Raw genomic sequence first — 21,213 nt, 5'->3', positions numbered from 1 at the left:
AGACCCCTGGTATAGGCAATACAAAACATTTTGGTATAACAGGCCCTTTGTTTTCAAAGCTCTATTGTACTAACATCAAATATTTGTATATGGATGCACACCAAAACTATTCACCTTAAAATTATTTAAACTTGCGGGTATCACACAATGTACACAATACAGTACACATGGTTGGTTTGATTTAATTTGGAGCTCCAATATAAGCCTTTGTGCTACATTAAACACACAATTCTTTTTTGGGCTGAATAACACAGGTAGATATCCCTATTTAAAATCCGTTCCGATTCTATTCCAAGAAAAATAGACTTCTATTTACTTTCAATATACAATTTCCTGAATGGTTTGCAGAGACACTACCTGAATGCTGTAGCCACAAGAGGATTCAATTTTACAGCAATAAGTCATGTCCATTAACTTCATCATCTGCTTACTGAAACTTTGGAGTCAATGCCGCTGTGTTCTATATTTAAGTAACCTTTGGCACTCTGGTGCTATATTAGCAATCTTGAAATAAAAAAAAAAAAAAAACCCACAAAGAATAATGTGAATTATTTTTAGTATTTAGAAGATAGCTGTGCCTTGCACATGATATTGTATCTGTGAATGTGAACTCATACCAAAATTATTAGATCTATAATATGTGTGAGAGTAGCGGTCTAACTCCAACGGACTGACAAGCCCCCATAGTCACAGCTACTGCTCTCCAATCAGCTCTTGCTCACTTAACTAAGAACCCTATGCATTCTGTGTAACAAAAATTTAATACAAAAAAACAGAAGACTGGGAAGACTGCAGACCTCAAGCCACAGATTTCACCAACTGAGGTTCTTTTAGGGGGTATGTAAATGTGGCTTAAATGGAAACATTAAAATACACAATTCCTTTAAATACCATCCTTGGGGGCATGCCTTAAACCTGCTTGTGAAGTTGCACACCAGTACAATAAACTCCTGCAAAAGTGGCATTTAGAAAAACAAAAATATTGATTGTCAAATACATTAGGTACACCACTGCCCCTATGTAATAGGCACAAGGAAGTGTTCTATTGTACTAACACACTTCCTGCCCTAGGGAATCAATGCTTCTCCTTCATAGGTAAAACATGGTGAGTGAGCATTGTATCGAATGGATAAGGATCATTTATTTAATATATTATGTTTATATTGCATACTGATTATTTAATCAATATACTATATGTATATTGCATACTGAAACGTATATGTTTTAATGGTGTCTTTTCGTATTTAATTACCTCTGCAACTATCCTCAACGTGCCCTGAAGAAGCTAATTGAGAAACGCAGTGACCTATAAGGACTTATCTCCACAAGGCTATAGATTCTGTAACATTCAAGAACCAAGCTTAATACGCCTTTTTTGTGTGATTGATAAGTAGCAGCGGGTATACATCATACATTAGTAGAAAATCATATTGCATGCAATTGATGTTAACATATGTAACAAATATCTTTCTGAATTGTATGGAATAAAACTCGATGATGGTTTTATATATTGTATTACATGTTCCTCTCTGAGCTAGCAAAGTCCATCTTTATTTTTTCTATTGTATATTGGTATACACTACAGATGTTGCACTGCAGTGGTCCTATTGGCTAAGGATCTAGTTTAAATTTTAAGAGGGATCCCTGGCCAAAAATAGGGTGTGGAGTCTCACATTGAATTACCATACATGGTCAATGACATTCACAGGATCCCTGCTAGTTAGTTTAGTAGAGGTAGTGATACTACCGCTACATGAATGACTTCCAGCTGCAGTAGCTGAAGGTTTTTTAGAACAGGCGATCAAACTGGCCAAATCTGGTCATTTAGTTAGCCAATTCATCGAACTGTTAGCATCCTGGGTTTGGACCAACACATGATCAACTCAAACCTGAAGCTCATCCCTAAAAAAATAGCCAAGTCTGATCAATTTGACCAATTAGCACCAGTGTTCGATGTCTGGATCATGTTGGAGATAACAGGAGCAATGGTACAAGAACTGTATATGAAAAATGCAGAATCACACGTACAGCACATGATAAATGCCTATTGTCCCCAAATGTTGGCGTTAACCAAACACAACTTAAATATCAACACAGTGCTGTCATGGTGTTGAAATCAGAGCTGAGTGACATAGAAATACAATGCAGTTTGAGAAGAAACAGCAAACAAACCTATAATTTACAATTCACTTTTTTTCTATATTGATAATTTCCAGATAAAAAAACACATGTATAATATGTATTATTAATGACACAGAACTTTAGAAGAACATTTAAAGTCACTGAGGCGTTACTAGCTGGACTGCATGTCATGTGCACGAGTAATAGTTCTGTAACAATAACTGGCATCATAAATAGAACAACTCATTTACAAGGGATTATCACAGTGTAAATGTTAAACATAAAACATAATGCACATGGTAATATCACAGTATCGATATTATTCACGCATGTTGCAATATTTTACTTTTGTAATACATTATATATACATAATAGACTTATACTGACACAGAGCATATAAAAAGTTAAACATGGTTAAAAACACTTTCCTCTAGAATCTAAAAATAAATATATACCTAGACAAAAGGACACTAAAAACATTGTGTACTTGGCATTTATATACAAAAGGCAAAGTATGTTGCCGCACTAGTTGCTCTGTAATTTTAGAACACTGTTTGAGTTGCTATGGCACCTGCCTGCTGGAATGTTGCTAATGACACTGATATTACATAGCAAAATAAAATTAGCCAGAACGCATATAGAAAAACCTTAGTAACTGCACAAAAGGCAAATCTCACAGCACATGTACATGAAAATAAATGTACATATATATCCAAAAAGGCCCATTTGTCTTTTGGGTAAAAAACATTATATCGTCTGCATTCACAATTCATCTTCTGACTTGGTAAATGAAGTCATTCGGAATATCTCCAAACAGTTGACAAAAATGAGAGCTCCTGTCAGCTCCCTCCACTGCCTGGTGATGGGATATTTCATCTTGTCCAATGCACAGTGCAGGTCTTGTAGAACGTCTCTGTAGCTCTCTCCATAGTGAGCAGCCCAGGTGTAGAGAAAGTCAAAGGCAGGTTTCCACATCATCTGCAAATATATATATATAAATGAAAATAAGTGTCAAAAGAAACAGGGTCCTCAAATCCCTCTTGTATTGAACTGTATTGTTACTGTATTGTCTCCCGTTATATTGTAAAGCACTGAGCAAACTGTTGGTGCTATATAAATCCTGTATAATAATAATAATAATAAAAAAACGTAGAGTAAACCTGTCCTTCCCTCCTTTCCCTCCTGCCATCCTTTTCCTTCCTCCATCCATTCCCTCCCTCCCACCTTCTTCCATCCATTCCCCCCCTTTTCTTCCTTTCTTTTTTATTTCCTTCCATTCTTCATTTCCTTCCTTCCTTCCTCCATCCCCTCCCTTCCTTCTTTCCTCCCCTCCTTCCTTTGTTTCCTTCTTCCCTCCCCTCCTTTCCCTCCCTCCCCTTTCTTCCTCCATCGATTCCCTCCCTGTCCTTCCTCCCTTCCTTTCTTCCTTCCTTCATCCATTCCCTATCTCCCTTTTCTTCCTTCCTTCCTTTCTTCCTTCCTCCATCCCCTTCATTCCCTTCCTCCTTTGCCTGCCTTCTCCCATCCATTCCCTCCATTTCCTTCCTTCCTTTGTTTCCTTCTTCCCTCCCCTCCTTTCCCTCCCTCCCCTTTCTTCCTCTATTCCCTATCTTCCTTCCTTCCTCCATCCCCTTCTTTCCCTTCCTCCATCCATTCCCTCCATTTACGTCCTTCCCCAAAATCTCTCTCCCTCCTCTCTTCCTTTTGTCCTACAGCAATAGCATTCATGAGTGCAGCCAAAAAAGTTTAGATTTGTGTCATCAGTCTATGGTAGTAGTTGGTCTCATGCGGGGACATCTAATGTAAGGTGGATTGTGAGAGGGACACATGATATAAGCGGGTACAGGTTCTGTTTATCCATCCCTACTGCCCCCACAAAATCATTGTGAAAAAAAAAATACAAAAATAAATTGTAAAAAATAATAAAAAATAGATAATTAAAAATTAAAAAATTCTGGCACCCACTCCATTGCTCTACTGACACCATCCACTGGCCAGCCAAAAGCATTTTGAAAAAATCATAAAAATAGTAAAACATTAAATAGTAAAAAAAATAATAAAATTGTAAAAATAACAACAATAATAATAATAATAATAATAATAATAATTGTAAAGAACTACTGACGCCATCCACTGCCCTACTGACGCCATCCTGCACATACTACCCACTGCCATACACTACGCACTCCCCACCTTGTACATACTACCTACCGCCATATACTTCACACTGTACATTCCCTATTTAACATTACCACATTCTGCACTACGTAAGTTATCTCAGACATTATTTAACCACACCCCTTTTAAGCCATGTCCACTTTTGATCTTGCACACGGGCCCACTGATTTCATGATACGCCCCTGGATGGACACTTCTATGTTACCATGTAAATAAGGAATCCACTCCAGGAAGAAACAGCAACCATAACTTTCAGGTCACCCTATCTCCTCAATTTAGGGATGTGAAAAAGCAGGCATACCCCCTAATTACCTGAATAGTAAAAATATAAAACAGCATGTGATTTCTTTGGTGTACCTGTAAACTGACTTCTCCGCTCTTTCCTTGATGAGGGATTTCATAGGCTTCAATCTGCTGCTTTGTTAGTCTGGCTAGCTTCTCCGCCAGCTCCCTCCAACGTACGCCTAGCTGCACAGCGGCAGTCAGAATCACTGTGTCTTGTGTAAGACGAGCTACTAATGCTTGACAGTCCATCTTTAACAGACCCTACATGCAGAATGTGAAAGTAAATATAATGTCAGCAGAAAGTAAATGGAGCCATAATTAATAGGATTACAGGATTGCAGAGCTGTGCATCATGAACATGTCTAGTAAATAAATACTGATCTCTTTTCGGTGATGTAGAAAATCATGAGTAAAGCTAAAAGAGTGGGGGCAGTGTCATATTCCTACTTTGATTTGCTAACTCCCAATAAGATAACTAGCTTATTTCTCAGTACCTACAGTTGTGCTCAAAAGTTTGCATACCCTGGCAGAAATTGTGAAATTTTGGCATTGATATTGAAAATATGACTGATCATACCAAAAAATGCTATTTTATTGAAGGATAATGATCATATGAAGCCATTTATTATCAAATAGTTGTTTGGCTTCTTTTTAAATCATAATGATAACAGAAATCACCCAAATGGCCATGATCAAAAGTTTACATACCCTGGAATGTTTGGCCTTGGTACAGACACACAAGATGACACACATGGGTTAAAATGCCAATTAGAGATTAATGTTCCACATCTGTGGCTTTTTAAATTGCAATTAGTGTCAGTGTATAAATAGTCAATGAGTTTGTTAGCTCTTATGTGGAAGCACTGACTAGGCTAGATACTGAGCCATGGGGATCAGAAAAGAACTGCCAAAAGTCCTGCTTAACAAGGTAATGGATCCTTATGGAAATTTCATAATTATATGAAATCACTCAAATGGCCCTGATCAGAAATTTACATACCCTGAAATGTTTACCCTGAGTACAGACACACAGGGTGACACACACAGGTTAAAATGGCAATTAAAGGTCAAATTTTCCACATCTGTGGCTTTTTAAATTGCACTTAGTGTCTGTGTAAAAATAGTCAATGAGTTTGTTAGCTCTCACATGGATGCTTTGAGCAAGCTAGATACTGAGCCACGGGGAGCAGAAAAGAATTGTCAAATAACCTGCCTAACAAGGTAATGGAACTTTATAAAGATGGAAAAGGATATAAATACATATCCAAAGCCTTGAATATGTCAGGTATTGTTCAATCACATATTAAGAAGTGGAAAATTCAGGGATCTCTTCTTGATACCAAGCCAAGGTCAGGTAGACCAAGAAAGATTGCAGCCACAACTGCAAGAAGAATTGTTCAGGATACAAAGTAAAACCAACAGGTAACCTCAGGAGCATTACAGGTTGCTCTGGAAAAAGACAGTGTGGTTGTTTTGAAGAAGCAGAATATGATAATACTTAAATAAAAATGAGCTGCACGGTCGACAGGTGAAAAATAAGCCTTTACTGTGAGAATGCCTGGTTACAAAATGCATGACAACACCTTGACATGCCTTGCAGATCTTTTTTGGGGCATTGTAAACTTTTTATCAGGGCCATTTGGGTGATTTCTGTTAGAATTACGATTTAAAAAGGAGCCAAACAACTATGTGATAATAAATGGCTTCATATAATCACTATCCTTAAATAAAAGACAGTTTTTAGGCATGATTAGTCATATTTTCAATATCAATGCCAAAATTTTGTGATTTCTGCCAGGGTGTGTAAACTTTTGAGCACAACTGTATACTTACTTTATTTCAAAGAAAACTACACAGGGGAGAATACAAGACCAGTCACCCAGCACAAAGGACAGATGGTAGCACTAACAGGACTGTATTAGTAGAATCTCCTACAAAGAGATAAAGTGCAGGAGTTGTTTCATGCTGGATTACTGCACAGATCAGGAAGAAGTACAAAAGGTAAGCCAGATTCCAAGTAAAAATACACACATGCCTCTCGTATTTAGACAATATTTATTTAGCCCCTTGTTTCTCAATAAAAGAGGGGCCCTAACTGGATCCTGCACCTTTGTCAGCCTAAGTTCAACATGTCCAAGAATGCAAGCTCTCTAAGTGAACTTGTATGGGGTCCAAAGGGCGTATTTACTAATTCACTAAATAAGCTGGAAAGGTTGCAAATATCCAACCAATTGAGCAAACCTCACTTAACCTAACTTTGCAAGGCATGATGACTTACCATAATAAGCTCATAATGAAATTTTCTCTTTTTAGAGTCAGCATGACAATCTTCTTTCAGCTTTTTCACCACGGCAGCAACTCTATCCGACTCTTTTGAAGGAAGAGTGTGAGCGATGTCATCTAGTGACAAATGGGAGCATCCAAGGGCATCAGCTAAGCATCTCCAGTCATAAACTTTGTCTGACACATTTGACAGAACTGATGAGTAGATGTATGTTAATTTTTTAAATGGCAGTGCTATCTGTTCCAAAAGCTTCTTGGTTGAAAAATGAACATCCGAAAAGTCAATGACTTGCTCTTTGGAAATTATTTTTACATTTTTGCAATGAACAAGACCTACTTTCCCCCTTAAAACTCCAACGTACCACTCTTTAATTTTGGTCTGGCCAATAGCCTTAACTTTATCTTCACCAAGAAGTGCAATTGTGTCTCCTTTAAAATATTCCAAGAAGTAGTCAATCTTTTGCTGACGCAGAACAGTCTTTAAAGTCACTGCAAAGTTGTTGATCTTTAACGTTCTATCTTGGAACTTTGGATATTTGATAGTATGGATAGCTGGCAGAACAGGTGTAGACATTATTTCCTTTCGTTTTTGTATACGAGTCTGATTTTTTGGTGTGACCTGTATTTTGGGTGCAGGATTTGGAGTGTCAACTGTAAATTCTGATATAACCGATGCCCTTTTAGAATCCTGGATCTGAACTGAAAAAACAAATGGGCAAACTTCTTGACCTCCTTCCAATGAAAAGGGAAACTGAGTCCGAACTGTTTTGCCGGTCTTTAACTGTGGTTCTTTGATTTCATTATTATGATCTACTGCTTTAACTGAAAAATTGGAGTCATTTGTATCAAGATTAATAAACATATCTTGCACAGGGTCAAGCAGAAACTGATGTTTTCCCCAGAGCTGGAAAAGTAAAGGTGGCATATTTTTCCCTCGTCTTTTGATGTCATCAACTTTAAGTTTGTCTGGAATATAGTTGTGTCCAAAAACTGCTAAGACTGTAGTGAAGGCTGGATGGATATGTTTGGGCCCATACACTGCCACTGTTACACTTTTATGGATGTAATTATATACAGATCTAGCTGGGCTCTGAGAAGATTTGACTACAGCTGCACTTACAATGTATGTCACATGACTCAGGATAGGTAACTTGATTTGTAGCATGTTATTGTAAATGTAACCATTTGGAATTTTTTCAAATGGGCCATCTTTGTTGTTGCTATAAAAGGTTGCAATCTCTGTCATGACTTGGCTGTATGGATCGGTCCTTACCTCAGCTGCAATTTTCATTTCCAGTAAGAGAGCCTCAACTGTATTGATGTTGCTTAATGTTATTTCCAGAAAAGGACTAACAGTTGTTGACATGTTACTGTTGAGAGATTCTGGTGGATCAAGAAAAGCTTTTAAGGAGATGTCCTGAAACTCACCAGGACTTACATGACCTTCAGGCACATGAATGGTAATGTCGGAATTAGGAAGCTGCACAGAACCACCTTGGTGATCTACTTTGCAGACTATATGTGTGTCTGTAGCTTGTGTTTGTGCCCATCCTGGACTCTGACTTATAATGTCCAAATCAAGACATGATCGTGTTAACTGCCTATGACTCAACCAAGCCATCTTATAGGCTTCCCGGTCATTTTGCAGCCATTCCAAGTCTGGAGCCAGAATCTGGTCATCAATTTTTGGTGCACTGGATTCCTTAGCATCTATGACATCCAAGTAGGAGACACTTTTAGATCTAGCAGATCGGTTGGCTGGTGAACTTTCTAGGAAGTGATCTATATCAAGTTCATCCCCTGAACTTGATATTGAATTGCTCTTTTCTGAATTCCTAAACAGCATTAATGGGTCCTCTTTTAGAATAGACACATTAGTTTTTGAAAATGCATTAGCTTGAACTACATCATCCAAGAAAGGGTTGGATTCAGAAAGTCCATTCCAAAAAGGGTTGGCACCTTTGGTTGTAGTCTGGGCATGGTCATGGAACACATCAGACCAGTCAATAAGAAGATCAAACTCCTTTCCTGTTTTTTCTGTACAATAAAAAAAACAACAGTTAAATACAGAAAACTTTTTCAAAAATAGAAGTGTATATAAACAATGAACTTCTCTTATTTGGTCCCTTTTGGTCTGTTAAATATACCACTGAAAATTTTTTGTTAGATAAGGGCAAATAAATACCTGTTGATCTAAAAATCTTGCAAGATAAATTTGTGTTCTGCCCATGCTGCAATGTTCTCAGTCACATTGTTTCCATTTATCTCTGTGAACTGCAGAACTCTTCTCCACTATGTTATGGGGAAGAAGAGAGGGAGAGTTGTCTTCTAGTTCTGTCCTAGGATGACAACCCTTCTTCTCCATAGATACAGTATAATTAGTGAGTATTGTTCAATATGGACAGGAAGCCTGAAAAAATAAACTAACACAGTTAATATATCTAAGGACTGTAATCTATATTATATTAGATTTTTGTATTTGGGTTTTAATAAACTTTAACTTCTGTTTTCCTGGCATACTGATATACATATCAAATTGATCTTTATATTGGGCTATACTGTATTTCTGTAGAAGTGATATGTCATACCGTGTATCTCACAAGTTTAAACAAAAATACAGTACATTCCTAAGCACCAAGAGCTATGTACACCAAAAGTAGAATTTCAATATTGAGTGGGCATAGGTGGGTTGAGTCCAGAGCCAAATTAGAACCAAGTTGGGTCTTAGGCATAGAAAGTCTGGGCCTGCTGCTTCAACCCCATAAGCGGACGTTTAAACTCTATGTAAACCCAATCACTAAATCTCATATTCTGTAAGCTTTTCAATATTTTTAAATCTGCAGCTTTATTTAAAGTGACACTTGATGATCCTGCATGAAGCTCCTTGTGCAGGCAGTTCCTGTTATGGGGTGGCAATGCTCTGTTTCTGTCACACAGGCTTCCAATGGAGATTTCAAGTGGCTGATACACATTATACAGGCATGGTCCACGATTGTCACCATCAGTAAACCCTCCCTGGGAAATGCAATGCAAGCATCGCTGTAATACAGGTAGAAAGAGAGTGACTGCAAAATGGCTACAGAACATCAGTAGTACTGAGATACAACAAAGGATGAGAAAAAAAAAAAAGAATTGTATGAAAAGGGAAATTGTTTATAACTAACAGTGCTTTAGCTTACTTCATTAGGGTTTTTAGATGTATGGCATTATGAAGATTTGTAACGTGAGTGCACGGTTTTAATAAAGAATATTTGGATTTTAATACTACACTATGGTTGGCCATTTTCACTTTTTATTTTGGCTTATTGCAAACACTCGGCATTGAGGAGGGAGACCGCGAGGATATTTTATACAAAGCGCTGTTAGACCATTCTTCTGGAAATGGTCAATACCTTTTGGTAAGAGTTTTGGCATCCAATTCTTGCATGGGCTCACATGGTGGAGATGCTTTTCTGCTTAGATTAGCTTGAAGCCCAAATAAAGTGATATTAGACCTTTTCAGTTAATTCGAGTAGGAGTAAAAAAAAATACACACTATATCGCGCTAAGTTCAAGTTCAGTAGGTATATCCCACACAAGCAGCTAGCACATTGCAGGTTACAATACATAAACATATATACATAGAGGGTGCAGCGTAAAAGCACATTTTTAAAATAAGTTTTTCCATGTAACAAGAAATCCAATGCAAAGCTTTTATATAAGAAATAAAAAAGTCCATCAGCCAAGACCCAACAGATATCCAATAGGTGCCCAGGAAACCACCAAAGGGAGAAATCCTTCACCAATACCAACCACACTGTCCCTTATCAGATGGTATTGACCCCCAAAGGAAAGGTCAGTAAGAGCTGCGTGCTTCCTGTAAGCAACCACTGGACTGAATGTATTCCTTAATGATCCTGATCTGCAATATGGAGCTTACAACAGATACACCAGATGCAGAGTGCCAGGCTCTCTGACTTGCACCTTGTAAAGCGGCTGTTTGAGAATGGCACTCTGTTATCTGGTGTATCTGTTGTAAGCTCCATATTGAAGATTTATTATATAGTGGTCATATTTGTGCATGAAAAAATAATATTTAAGATTTGTTTTTGTTTGGAGCTACACATTTTGGCCTATTATACCTCATAGGGTAATATAGGAGGCAGCAGGTTGGAGTTATTGTGTAAGGAGTGGCTTATAAGCTCATCAGTTATGTGCCATGAAGGTAACTTTCCTTCCATTGTGGATTTCTTCTTGCAAGACTCCTTTCTGCATGTCCGTTTTTCTCAACCACTGAGACTGAAGAAGAGAGCAATATCAGTCTGATGTTATTCTATGCTGACAGGTTGCTGTGATGGGCAGAGAACAGAACACTGACTGCAGAACCTCAGGTATCTAACACTGATCTACCCAGGTACATCTTGGAGCTTCTGCATATTTATTTGGACATTTTGTCCTCGGCCTTCTCCAGAGCTTTGTCTGCATAGGTTTCAGATGTAGCATGCTCTACAATTGATACTGCTTTCTCTGCTGTTCTCAAAGATTTGCAAAATACAACATGAATAAGGAGAATTTGTTACATGAAGATATGAGGCAATTACAATGACCTTTAAATTCAATGAAGGTTAAACCTTGGAAAAAACAAAGGGATCACTTGCATTTACTTTGTGACTTTGTTACTTCTAACATTTAAACTGTGTTGTCCCTTTGACCATGTAAATGGCCTGTGCAGCCACAGTAAGACCCATTATATGACATTAGAATGCATCATAATTAAGGTGATTAAGTGGAATACCACAAAAATGAGTTGCAATCAGTATGAACTGGTCCCCCTACCTACATAATATCTTAATCCCCTTACCTACAGTTACATGTTATTGCCCAATTGCACATCATATAACTTTTTTGTCCTTTAAATAACATGAACAATTGAAACCTCCATGATTTCAACAATGTTGTTTGTATACCTGTATATTATTCTCCAATAAAAGTACAGTGAATCCCTATTAACAAACCAATCAAGATGATCATCTCATCTAATACCTTGAAACATTATAATTTTCAACCATTAAAATCAACAAAGCAGAGCTTTCCAGTCCTATTGAACCCTACATTGCATTTTAGATGTAGAAGGTTCCTGACATCTTGTAGGGTTAAATGGTGATTAGAATATATTTGTCTTGCTCTAAATGTTAGATTACATAATAAAGTGGTTCCCAACCAAGGGTGTGGGCCAGGACATTTAGGGGTACATGAAAAATGTCAGTAATGGTGGTAATGTGACCGTAAACAAATTGTTGCTAGGTCACTAAATAACACTAGGCCTTGGTGAACAGATGCAGAGTGATCATTGTTCCAGGCAGCTGGGTTGTACAGTGTCATACTTTTCCATGGCATGGGTTGCCGAGGTCACATTGCACCAGTGGTTGTTAAAATTGAACTTTTCTCTAAAAAAAAAAAAATTGAAAACAAAAAAATGTTTTGTGGACAGGCAGGCTTTTTAACCCAGAAGAGACACTCTGGGATGATCTACTAAAACTGGTGCAGCTGTGCATGGCAACCAGCTTCTAACATCAGCTTGTTCAACTAAGCTTTGCAAAAAAAAAACTGGAAGCTGACTGATTACTATGCAGAGTTGCAGCAGATTTTTCACTTTCCAGTTTTAGTAAATCAACCCCTCTATGTCTCTTCTGCATTAAAGTATTATCTGCCTGTTCATTAATTACACTGTAGCCCAGCGCCCATGCAGTGTATAAATTCAGTTTCTACTATTTTGAATGAACTCCTGCACATTTTTAAAAGTGACATCGTCTTGGCCAGGCCAACTGGCAGAAGAATGGAACCTGAAAGAACACCAACTAGAGAGGTCAGTGTCCAGTGAGGGAGCTCCTACACAACACATCGCTGGAGAGGAGGCAATTATACAGTATTCCTGCTATAAGGTGCTGGGAGCCAGCCCACCCACACTATACCAATGCTTGACACTGTGCAGACCGGCCATATGCATCTTAGCAAACAATGATGTGGGATTGTTTAGCGGGGGAGAGAATTTTAACAGAACTGCGACTGATGATCATGATAACAATGCTGAGAATACAGCAAGGAGAGAGGAAAGCAGGACAACACATTTAACATTGCCTTCTTGGCAGCCTGATTGCAGAGTCAGATAATCACAGTGAGAGAAGAAGATATAAGAGTGGATGGGAATGAAGAGGCAAATAAAGCAACAGAAAATAGGAAGATTCACACAAATGAATAAGTTGAGGGTAGTAAGAGTGCAGGGGTGGAAAAGCATGAGATACATGTATATTGAGCATTGAGTGAAAAAAGCACAGGTTGCAGGCCATACACACTAGAGAGGGAATGGTGCTAAGTAATACCACTCCACTCTAGTATGGACCATTACAGATGTCATTCTTCTTCAGCCCATTAATATGGTTTAGAATACCACTGTTAGCCATGCCCGCTTCTTCACCCTCTGTCCCAACCTCATTCACAGGCCCATCGATTTTCAGAAGTATGATGATTGTATATCAATGCAAATGTGGGCAGCACAGTAGCTAAGTGGTTAGCACTTCCGCCTGGCAGTACTAGGGTGGTTGGTTCAAATCCCAACCACAACACCACCTGCCTGGAGTTTGCATGTTCTCCTTGTGCCTGCATGGGTTTCCTCAGGGTACTCCAGTTTCCTCCCACACTCCAAAGACATGCTGGTAGGTGAATTGGCTCCTGTCTAAATTGACCCTAGTATGTGTATGTGTGTATGTATGAATGTGAGATAGGGACCTTAGATTGTATGCCCCTTGAGGGTTAGGGACTGATGTGAATGTACAATATATATGTAAAGCGCTGCGTAAATTGACGGCGCTATAGAAGTACCTGAAGTAAATAAATGTTAAGGTCAGTACAGTACTGATTGTATATCTGTGGACATGTTTTTTGTGGTGTCAGTAAGGTACTGAATAATATGGAAGGGGAGGTAAGATTTTTGGAAATGGGCTGCCAAGGTATATGCAAGTGAAGAAACTTGATTTGTGTGTTTAATTATAAAAAATGGTGGAATTTATCAGTTCAGTAATTGTTATTCCGAATTCTGACAAAAATATTTAATTAGCAAATGTAGAGTCCAAAATTTTAAGCTTCCAAAACTTGGCAATCCCTACTATTCTGTACTTGAAGCAATTGCATTTTGCTTCAAAGCAATTTTCTGCAAGTGCAGTTGACTTTTGTGCACAAAAATTTGTCACTGAATCCAAGCTAAGGACAATCATTTTAGGCTCAATTAAGTAAACGTTAACGATCATTAATTTCAGCATTGAGAAAGAGAATTAAACATAACAATGAAACAGCTAAAAAAAAACAAACAATCATTATGGTGAAGAACACATTTTAGCTAGGGAAATTAGCTTTTCTATCAGTGGAGTTTGCCATGGAAGCATGCAGAGTGATCCCTGTGTTGCCTGATTAAGACTGCTGATGAAGTTGTCTTGAGTATAAGAATAAAGAGAAAAACCACCAACACTCAGAACTACATTTGTTCTTTGTTGCAAGCAAAGGATGATCTTAAGCAGCCACATTGAGGGACTATATTGATATCAGATGAGAGTGTGGTACACATCAAATAATGCTGATAAGCAATGATATAAAATGAGTATATTAAGCAATTATTACAAATAGCACTAAGCGATCTTTCCAATTTTTGATTTCCAAGTGTTTGATTTAAAAAAATTGCTCAACACAAAATTAGAAGAGAATTGCACTGAAGTCAATAGAAGACGATGAGGCAAATGTGGCCCCTTGGATAAAGTAGTTGCAGGACAAGCAATTACCAAACAAATAGCACTGGAAGCCAGGCAATGCTGTGGTCTTCCAATACCAATGCAAAAGGTTTAAAAAAGTACAGCAAGGGCATAAAATTTCAAAGGTGTAGGAAAATACACAAAATCATATTAAGAACAGGTTTTTCTGGCATAGCTTCAGCTGCAGCACACTGTGGCAGTGTATTTTTAGTTTTGCATCAGCCTTGCCCTGCCAGGAGTTTGGATTCCTTAGGTGTATGGATAGGTACTGAACAAATTTCTCCCATAGTAATAAAGCCATGCAGCTCAAGCTGAAATTTGCATTGTAATGCCATGGTGAAACTGGCAGAGTGTACATAACTGTATGCGATTAGAAGCACAGAAGAGATGCTGCAGCAGAAGTACCAAAGCCGCAATAATCTTGTGTGGAGATTTCTTTACCAGTGTCTTTATCTAATTTAAAAAGGCAACCTATGATTGACTCAGCAGTATCCACACAAAGAAAAGTTACCATTTTCGTAGTTGCTACTCTTTAGAAATACTGAGCTGTAGTGCATGCCCTGGCAGCCATATATCCCTCTTAAAGCAATCCTGTCACCAGACCATTCATTCCAACAACAATAATTGCATATGCTTATATGTGCAGTTAATATATTTTTGCATGTTATTGACCTGTAAAAGCCTGGTAGATACATAAATTGTTGGGGTGGAGAAGCTGAGCCAGGACAGAGTAATTAGACACTCTCAGAGAGTAGAGGGCTATGACATGCAAGGAGAGACTCTTCTGGATTTTCCTGGAGTAGTCATATTCCTTAGCATTTTCAAAGTTACATTGCAAGTGTGTAAGTGAATTGAAACTAGTTAATTAGGTGCTGCCCCAAACAGGAAATGTAGGGTTAACTGTAGTTCCCAAGTCTTGTGCTTGGAGGGTTTTTTGGGTCTGACCCACTGATCCTGTGGCTATAAAAAGGGACAGTGGTCCAGAGCCTGGGGACCGAGAGCATGAACACTGAGCTCTCTCTGCCAGTTTCTGTGTGGCTGACCCTTGGCCTGATGGAGTTGCTAACATTTGCTAATGTCTGGAAGCCTGTTCCGATGTAAGGCGCCATTGGAGCTAGGGATGGCCACAAAGACACCAGCTGCTGGAGAATGCCACTGATGGACCTCTATTCACATGGACATTACCTTTCCAGGTTTGCCGGGGCAGCATATAGTCTGAATAGGATTAGGGACTTTTATTAAGTAAAGTGTTAAACCTTGATTTCTGCCTGGTCTGAAGTTCTTTAAAGGAGTGTAATGCAAGTAACCAGCACGCTTCTACAAGCCTTAGGTCACTAGCACATTGAGGTATGAAGAGTCAGCATTTAAAGGGTCATGCTAGCACAAGTTCTGCATGAGTTTGCCACAGGAAACAGAGATCTATAGTCAGTAAAGCAGCCTGTCAAGCCATTGTGTGTACCTGTTATAGGTGGAATAGCCTCTAGCAGCAAGGAAGATTGAGTCGGCACCTCCTACACTGCATTTTGTTTCCCACAGTAATGAGAGCAGATTTGCACCACAGAGGTTCCCATCCTCTAGAGAGGTACGGAAACTCAAAGAGTTAAAGTCAAGTGCACATTGGAGCCTGCGCTGCGTGCACGGCAGGGCCCACTCTGCTACTGGGGACAGTAGTGGAAAATGCTGGACGGGTGGTTGTGGTTAGTGTTCGACACAATCCTCATAATTGCAAGCTGTACTGGAAAGATGTACATTTACACGGGAAACCCAAAGTTAACTGGAGGACAGCTATCTTGCAAGTTTACATGGTGTACATTCAACTCTAAGAGTGGAGGCCCTCCTTAAGGTTGAGTATTCCCAGATGGTGGCCTTAGCCTTGTCCTAAGGCATTGGTGAAAATAGCACCTAAGCAAAGGTACCCCATGTAGGAGAGTGATCCTGTTACTAGTTTCTTGTGTAGCCCAGAACAACCCACACCCCAAGGCAGTCTTCTTGGCGTCCAACGAGTTAACTGGAAAAACAAGGAGGAAAATAATACCAGCACCTGCCTTGCTGCCTCCTTCCATCCTAGTTCCCCAACGAGTGAATAAAATATCCTTTTAGATACAATGGCACCATTATGTTCTGTGACCACAGGGAAAATATATCAAGATAAGGATTATAGAGTTGTTTTTGGTATATACCATGCTGATAGTAGAAGCCCCTATTGCAGTGAAACTGCAGTGATGCCATGCATAGGTCAGCAGGCACCATAAGGTGGCAGAATATACCACTTATTTTACTAGTTTCTGCCCTAAAAATCTGAACATAGGAGCACCTTTACGACTACCATGTGGCATTGACCAGGGCCTAGGTCACACATGCACACACATTTTACTGCAGGATGTTGGTTATGGGTACACATATGCTCATTCAACCAAAAAGCTGGTGCTTGCTCAGCAAATTTTAGAGACAAAAAAGGGATCAAGATGACAGTTTTTCTTTGCATCATTTTCTATAGGGTGCTATTCCAAGTTCACTTTAAAAAGTTTTAGAAGAACATATTTGTAGCACCCTCTAGTGTAGTTTGTTGAGTGTAGTTAGAGGCTTACTAGAAGCCTGGGTTTAGACAGAGGGTTATTTCTGGTTAAGCTGGAGGGCTCTACAGGTCAATCCTCTGGTACCTCCCCCATTTCTAGAAGCTTGAAGAAATTTCTAGAAGTCAGTGGGTGGAGGTGAGGAGGAACTGATGTGCATAGTTATTGGAGTCTGACAAATCCCATGCAGGAGGATTGGCAGTGTGATAGACTGACCCATATATATGACAGAGCCTGGTCAGCAAGGGGAGTAGGGTGGAAAATGGAGGAGTGAAATGCTTCTGTGTAGCCTGGGAGGGGACCCCGGAGAAGGGGGTCCTGCCTCCAGGCTGGAGGAAGGAGGGAAGCTGAAGGAAAGAGCTCCACTGCCCAGTCCACTGGGAAGGACAGCCTGCAAAGCCTAGAAAAGAGCAGCCCAGTGGAAGGCCCGAAAGCTGCAAGACAAAGACAGTGTGACTACCTCTACACCCCCAGGGCCTACAAGAAAAAAGTCTGCTAGATGCAAGTTCTTGGCAAGTCTTCAGGAAACAGTTTACAGTTTACCCAATCCCTTGTCCTGGGATTAGATACCATATCCAGGTGGGCTGGTATTTTGTTCACTAAGGGGACTAAGAGCTCCAACAAGTTGTCACTGTGCTGAAAATCCATTCAGGGGGCACCAAATTCTTAGGAGGGGATTATTTTCCTAAAGATTGTTGTGGTTCCAACTGGAGCACAGTCAAATATTTGTAATTTTTGCTGTGTGCTAGAGAAGGAAACTGTCTTCATTCTTGTGATTCTTCAGTCAAGTTGGGCATCCCATAACCTCTTTTCCAAATCCAAGTTGAAATCCCTATGAAATACAAAAAAACAAGCCCATGGCTTGTGATGGGCTGAACACCCCCGTATTCAGTTTGCGGTCAATCATTCGAACCTAATAAATGTTCAATCACGATCTTCAAACTTAATGCAAGTCTATGGGACTCGAACTTGTAAATTCAAAAGTGCCCATTTTGGAGGCCATAAAAGGGGTATGGGGACTCGGGTACTGCCCTGAGGGACATGAATCAGTGAAAAAAATTTCAAAAAGTCCCATTTTTAAAAGGGGCAGTAATTTTTCATTACTTAAAGTAAAAAAACAAATCCTTTAAATATCATACCTGGGGGGTCCCCTTAAACTACCTGCAAAGTTGCACATCTGTGCAATGCATAGAACCTGCTGCAGCAGGATTGACACGTAAAAAATTACATTAAAAAAAAAAAAAAAGCGTGTGGTCCCCCCCCCCCCAATCCATAGCAGGCCCTTTAAGTCTGGTAAGGAAGTTAAGGGGACCCCACAGTAAAAAAAAAAAAGTGCATGGGGTTCCCCTTAAAAGCCATACCAGGCCCTTTAGGCCTTGTAGGACTTAAGGGGAACCCCACCCCCCAAAAATGGGGGGAGCGTGTGGAATATATCAGACCCTTGATCCGAGCACAGGCCTGGCAGGATAGAAAATGGAGGGGACAAACGAGTGCCCACACTTCTCCCCCATGGCCACGAGCCCTCATTATTGGGACGATGTCCCTGTGCTGATGGGGACAAGGCCTCTTCCCCAAAACCCTGGCCCGGTGGTTGTGGGGGTCTGTGGGCAGGTGAGCTCATTTGCATCAGGGTACCCCTTTAAAAAGGAGGGCACCCTGATGCTGCCCACCCCTTGTGAATGAGTAAGGGGTACTTGTACCCTTACCCATTCAGTAAAGGTTTAAATTTAGTAAAAAAAATAAAGAGTCTTTTGAAAAATCTCTTTATTAAAGAAAAAACAAAAAGGTTTTTCACAAGTCCTTTATTAGAAAAAAAAAAAAAAAGGTTCCATCATTGTAATCCATCGTCAATTATGGCATCCAGCATTGGCATGATGATGGCGACTCGCCGAAATTTAAAAAAAAAAAAAAAAGAAGATGCCCGCTGACCCGTCCACACATGCTGAGCACTCGCATTTGCTGGTCAGATGTAAACAATTGGGCAGAGCTAGCTCCGCCCAATTGTGCTCTGATTGGCCAAAGCATTGCACCTGATCTGTGGTGCGATGCTTTGGCCAATTACAATGCATTGTCTTTTTACTTGTGTGTTCGGTGAAACGCGAACGGCCAATGTTTGAGTCAAATTTATGTTCGACTCGAATATCCAGCCCATCCCTACCCATGGCCTGCTTCTTTGTGCTTGGATACAAGTTGGAATTAATGGGGGACCCAAAACCAGTGGCTCTCAAGGGGGTAGTGCTACATATTCAAGGTTTTACTATTGCAAACATGGCTAAATTCCACTTTGTTGTTGACAGTAACCTGTAACTATGCTTGTATTTGTACTGTATATTGCATTATCTAATATAAAGATTAGTTTATTTCAGTTTTATATTATTACCATCACTCTATTTTTACAAACGTGCTAGTTGGTATAATTGTAATTGAACAGTCTCCTACATTATGGTGAATTTTACAGCTGAGGACAGAACAGAGAGAGCCAACATATAGGTAACTAATACAGAGTAGCATTGATGCAAACAGTTTTCTGTGTCACATTTCCACTAACTGTATCCAATCCATATTAAATATTAGATCGTGTTGTTATGGATGCTGGCAAGGAAAGAGCTGACAAAAAGTTCTCTGCACTAAATAAATCATTAGGGCTGGAATGTTGTTATACTGCAGTGTAAATTCATTCCAACCTTTTTAAAGTTAATCATTTGTTAATGAGAGTGTTCCAAGGAGAAGTTTGAAGTCCACTTACAAAAATATGATTAAATTTAAATATACAAAAAAAGTTAATTATTAAAACAAAGTGGGAAACATTTATGAAACAAAGGCTGTAACTGGACATATTTGACTTTGAACATTCAAAAGTAAACATGGTCCATAGCCTGACCACAGTTTCACTTTAAAGCTTAGAATAACACCTTCTGAAAATAATAAATTAAAATGTGTGATTTAAATAAGATAAAAATACAAGACTACATTCCTGGTTGATCATAAATGATATTATTTATATCAGAAAACTGATCTAGTATTTTTCAGCCCCAGAACAGCCAAAGAACATGTCTCAAAAGAATAACTACAGCCATAACAGATCATGCACGAGCCCATAAATATACCTCCCAACTTTCTGAGCTGAGGAAGAATGTAGGCAAAGGACACACTCCTACCAAGACCCCATCGACACAAACCGCTATGCAAAATTAATTTATTAACCAACATGCATGCAGGCAGGGATTAAGCCTCCATTTAGTTTAGTACTGCCTAGGGCTATGTCATGGGGAGGGGGTTCCTGTCGTCCATATAATATCTTCTGGGGGTGGAGCTAGTAAGAAGTGTTGGAAGAGTTGGTCTCAGTAGGAGGCCATGTAGGTAAAGGAAAATTTAGGAGAGGACTTTTTTTTTGGGGGGGGGGGGGGCAGGCCTGGGAACACTCCTGTGGGAAGAGACCTAAGAACAAGATAAATGATGAAGAAATATAGTATTTACAAAAGACTGTGTGAAGCTTGGCTAAGTGCTGTGAGTTGGTACATCTCGTTATGGCTCTCGTAAAGTATTGGAAAATCAGCTGGTGTAGACAATCCTTTATTTCAATCTTTGCTGGAATATGTGAACTGGAGGGCCTAAAGCCCAGTGATTGAGAGTGGCCAAGATGGAAGAATAACTTCCATAAACAAGTTTGTGCGTACCCCACATAATTCCTGTGAAGGAGGGGGCAAGGGAGGAGCCCAAGACCAATGAGTAGGAACTGATAAGGAATCCAGGTTGCTAACAGGCACATTTTTTAAATCTTTCCTTTACCTTCATACTGTTTTTTCAAAATATCAAATATAATAATTGGAGGTTGGATGAAAGGTTTAGTGCGATATAACATTTTGGTAGTGAACTAGTACATTGTTTAATAGCTGTGTATATAACAACCATGGTCATTGATCACTATAGAATGGCATAGGCCGTAGTGGGATTACATTTTAGGGATTAGTCAAGAAATTTTCAATAATCTTCTA

General features: G+C 39.3%; 1 protein-coding gene across 2 annotated transcripts in view; it reads right to left on the bottom strand.

Moving 5' to 3' along the window:
* Window positions 1-2,178: 2,178 nt before the first annotated feature.
* Window positions 2,179-21,213, bottom strand: part of MACC1 (MET transcriptional regulator MACC1) — a 60,738-nt gene continuing 41,703 nt past the window's right edge. For both annotated transcript variants that reach the window (XM_089673167.1, XM_089673166.1), the window contains exons 3-5: window positions 6,863-8,904; window positions 4,657-4,845; window positions 2,179-3,099 (exon numbers count right to left, since the gene is read on the bottom strand). In XM_089673167.1, coding sequence (XP_089529293.1) covers window positions 2,884-3,099; window positions 4,657-4,845; window positions 6,863-8,904 — 2,447 coding nt within the window. In that variant the 3' untranslated portion in view covers window positions 2,179-2,883. The remainder of the gene's footprint in view (window positions 3,100-4,656; window positions 4,846-6,862; window positions 8,905-21,213) is intronic.

The sequence above is a fragment of the Staurois parvus genome, unplaced genomic scaffold (assembly GCF_062004578.1).
Source record: "Staurois parvus isolate SC_StPar_1 unplaced genomic scaffold, SC_StPar_1.0 ptg000136l, whole genome shotgun sequence".
NCBI lineage: Eukaryota > Metazoa > Chordata > Amphibia > Anura > Ranidae > Staurois > Staurois parvus.
The sequence above is the reverse complement of the archived record's forward strand: the minus strand, read 5'-3'. Positions and strand labels throughout refer to the sequence as shown.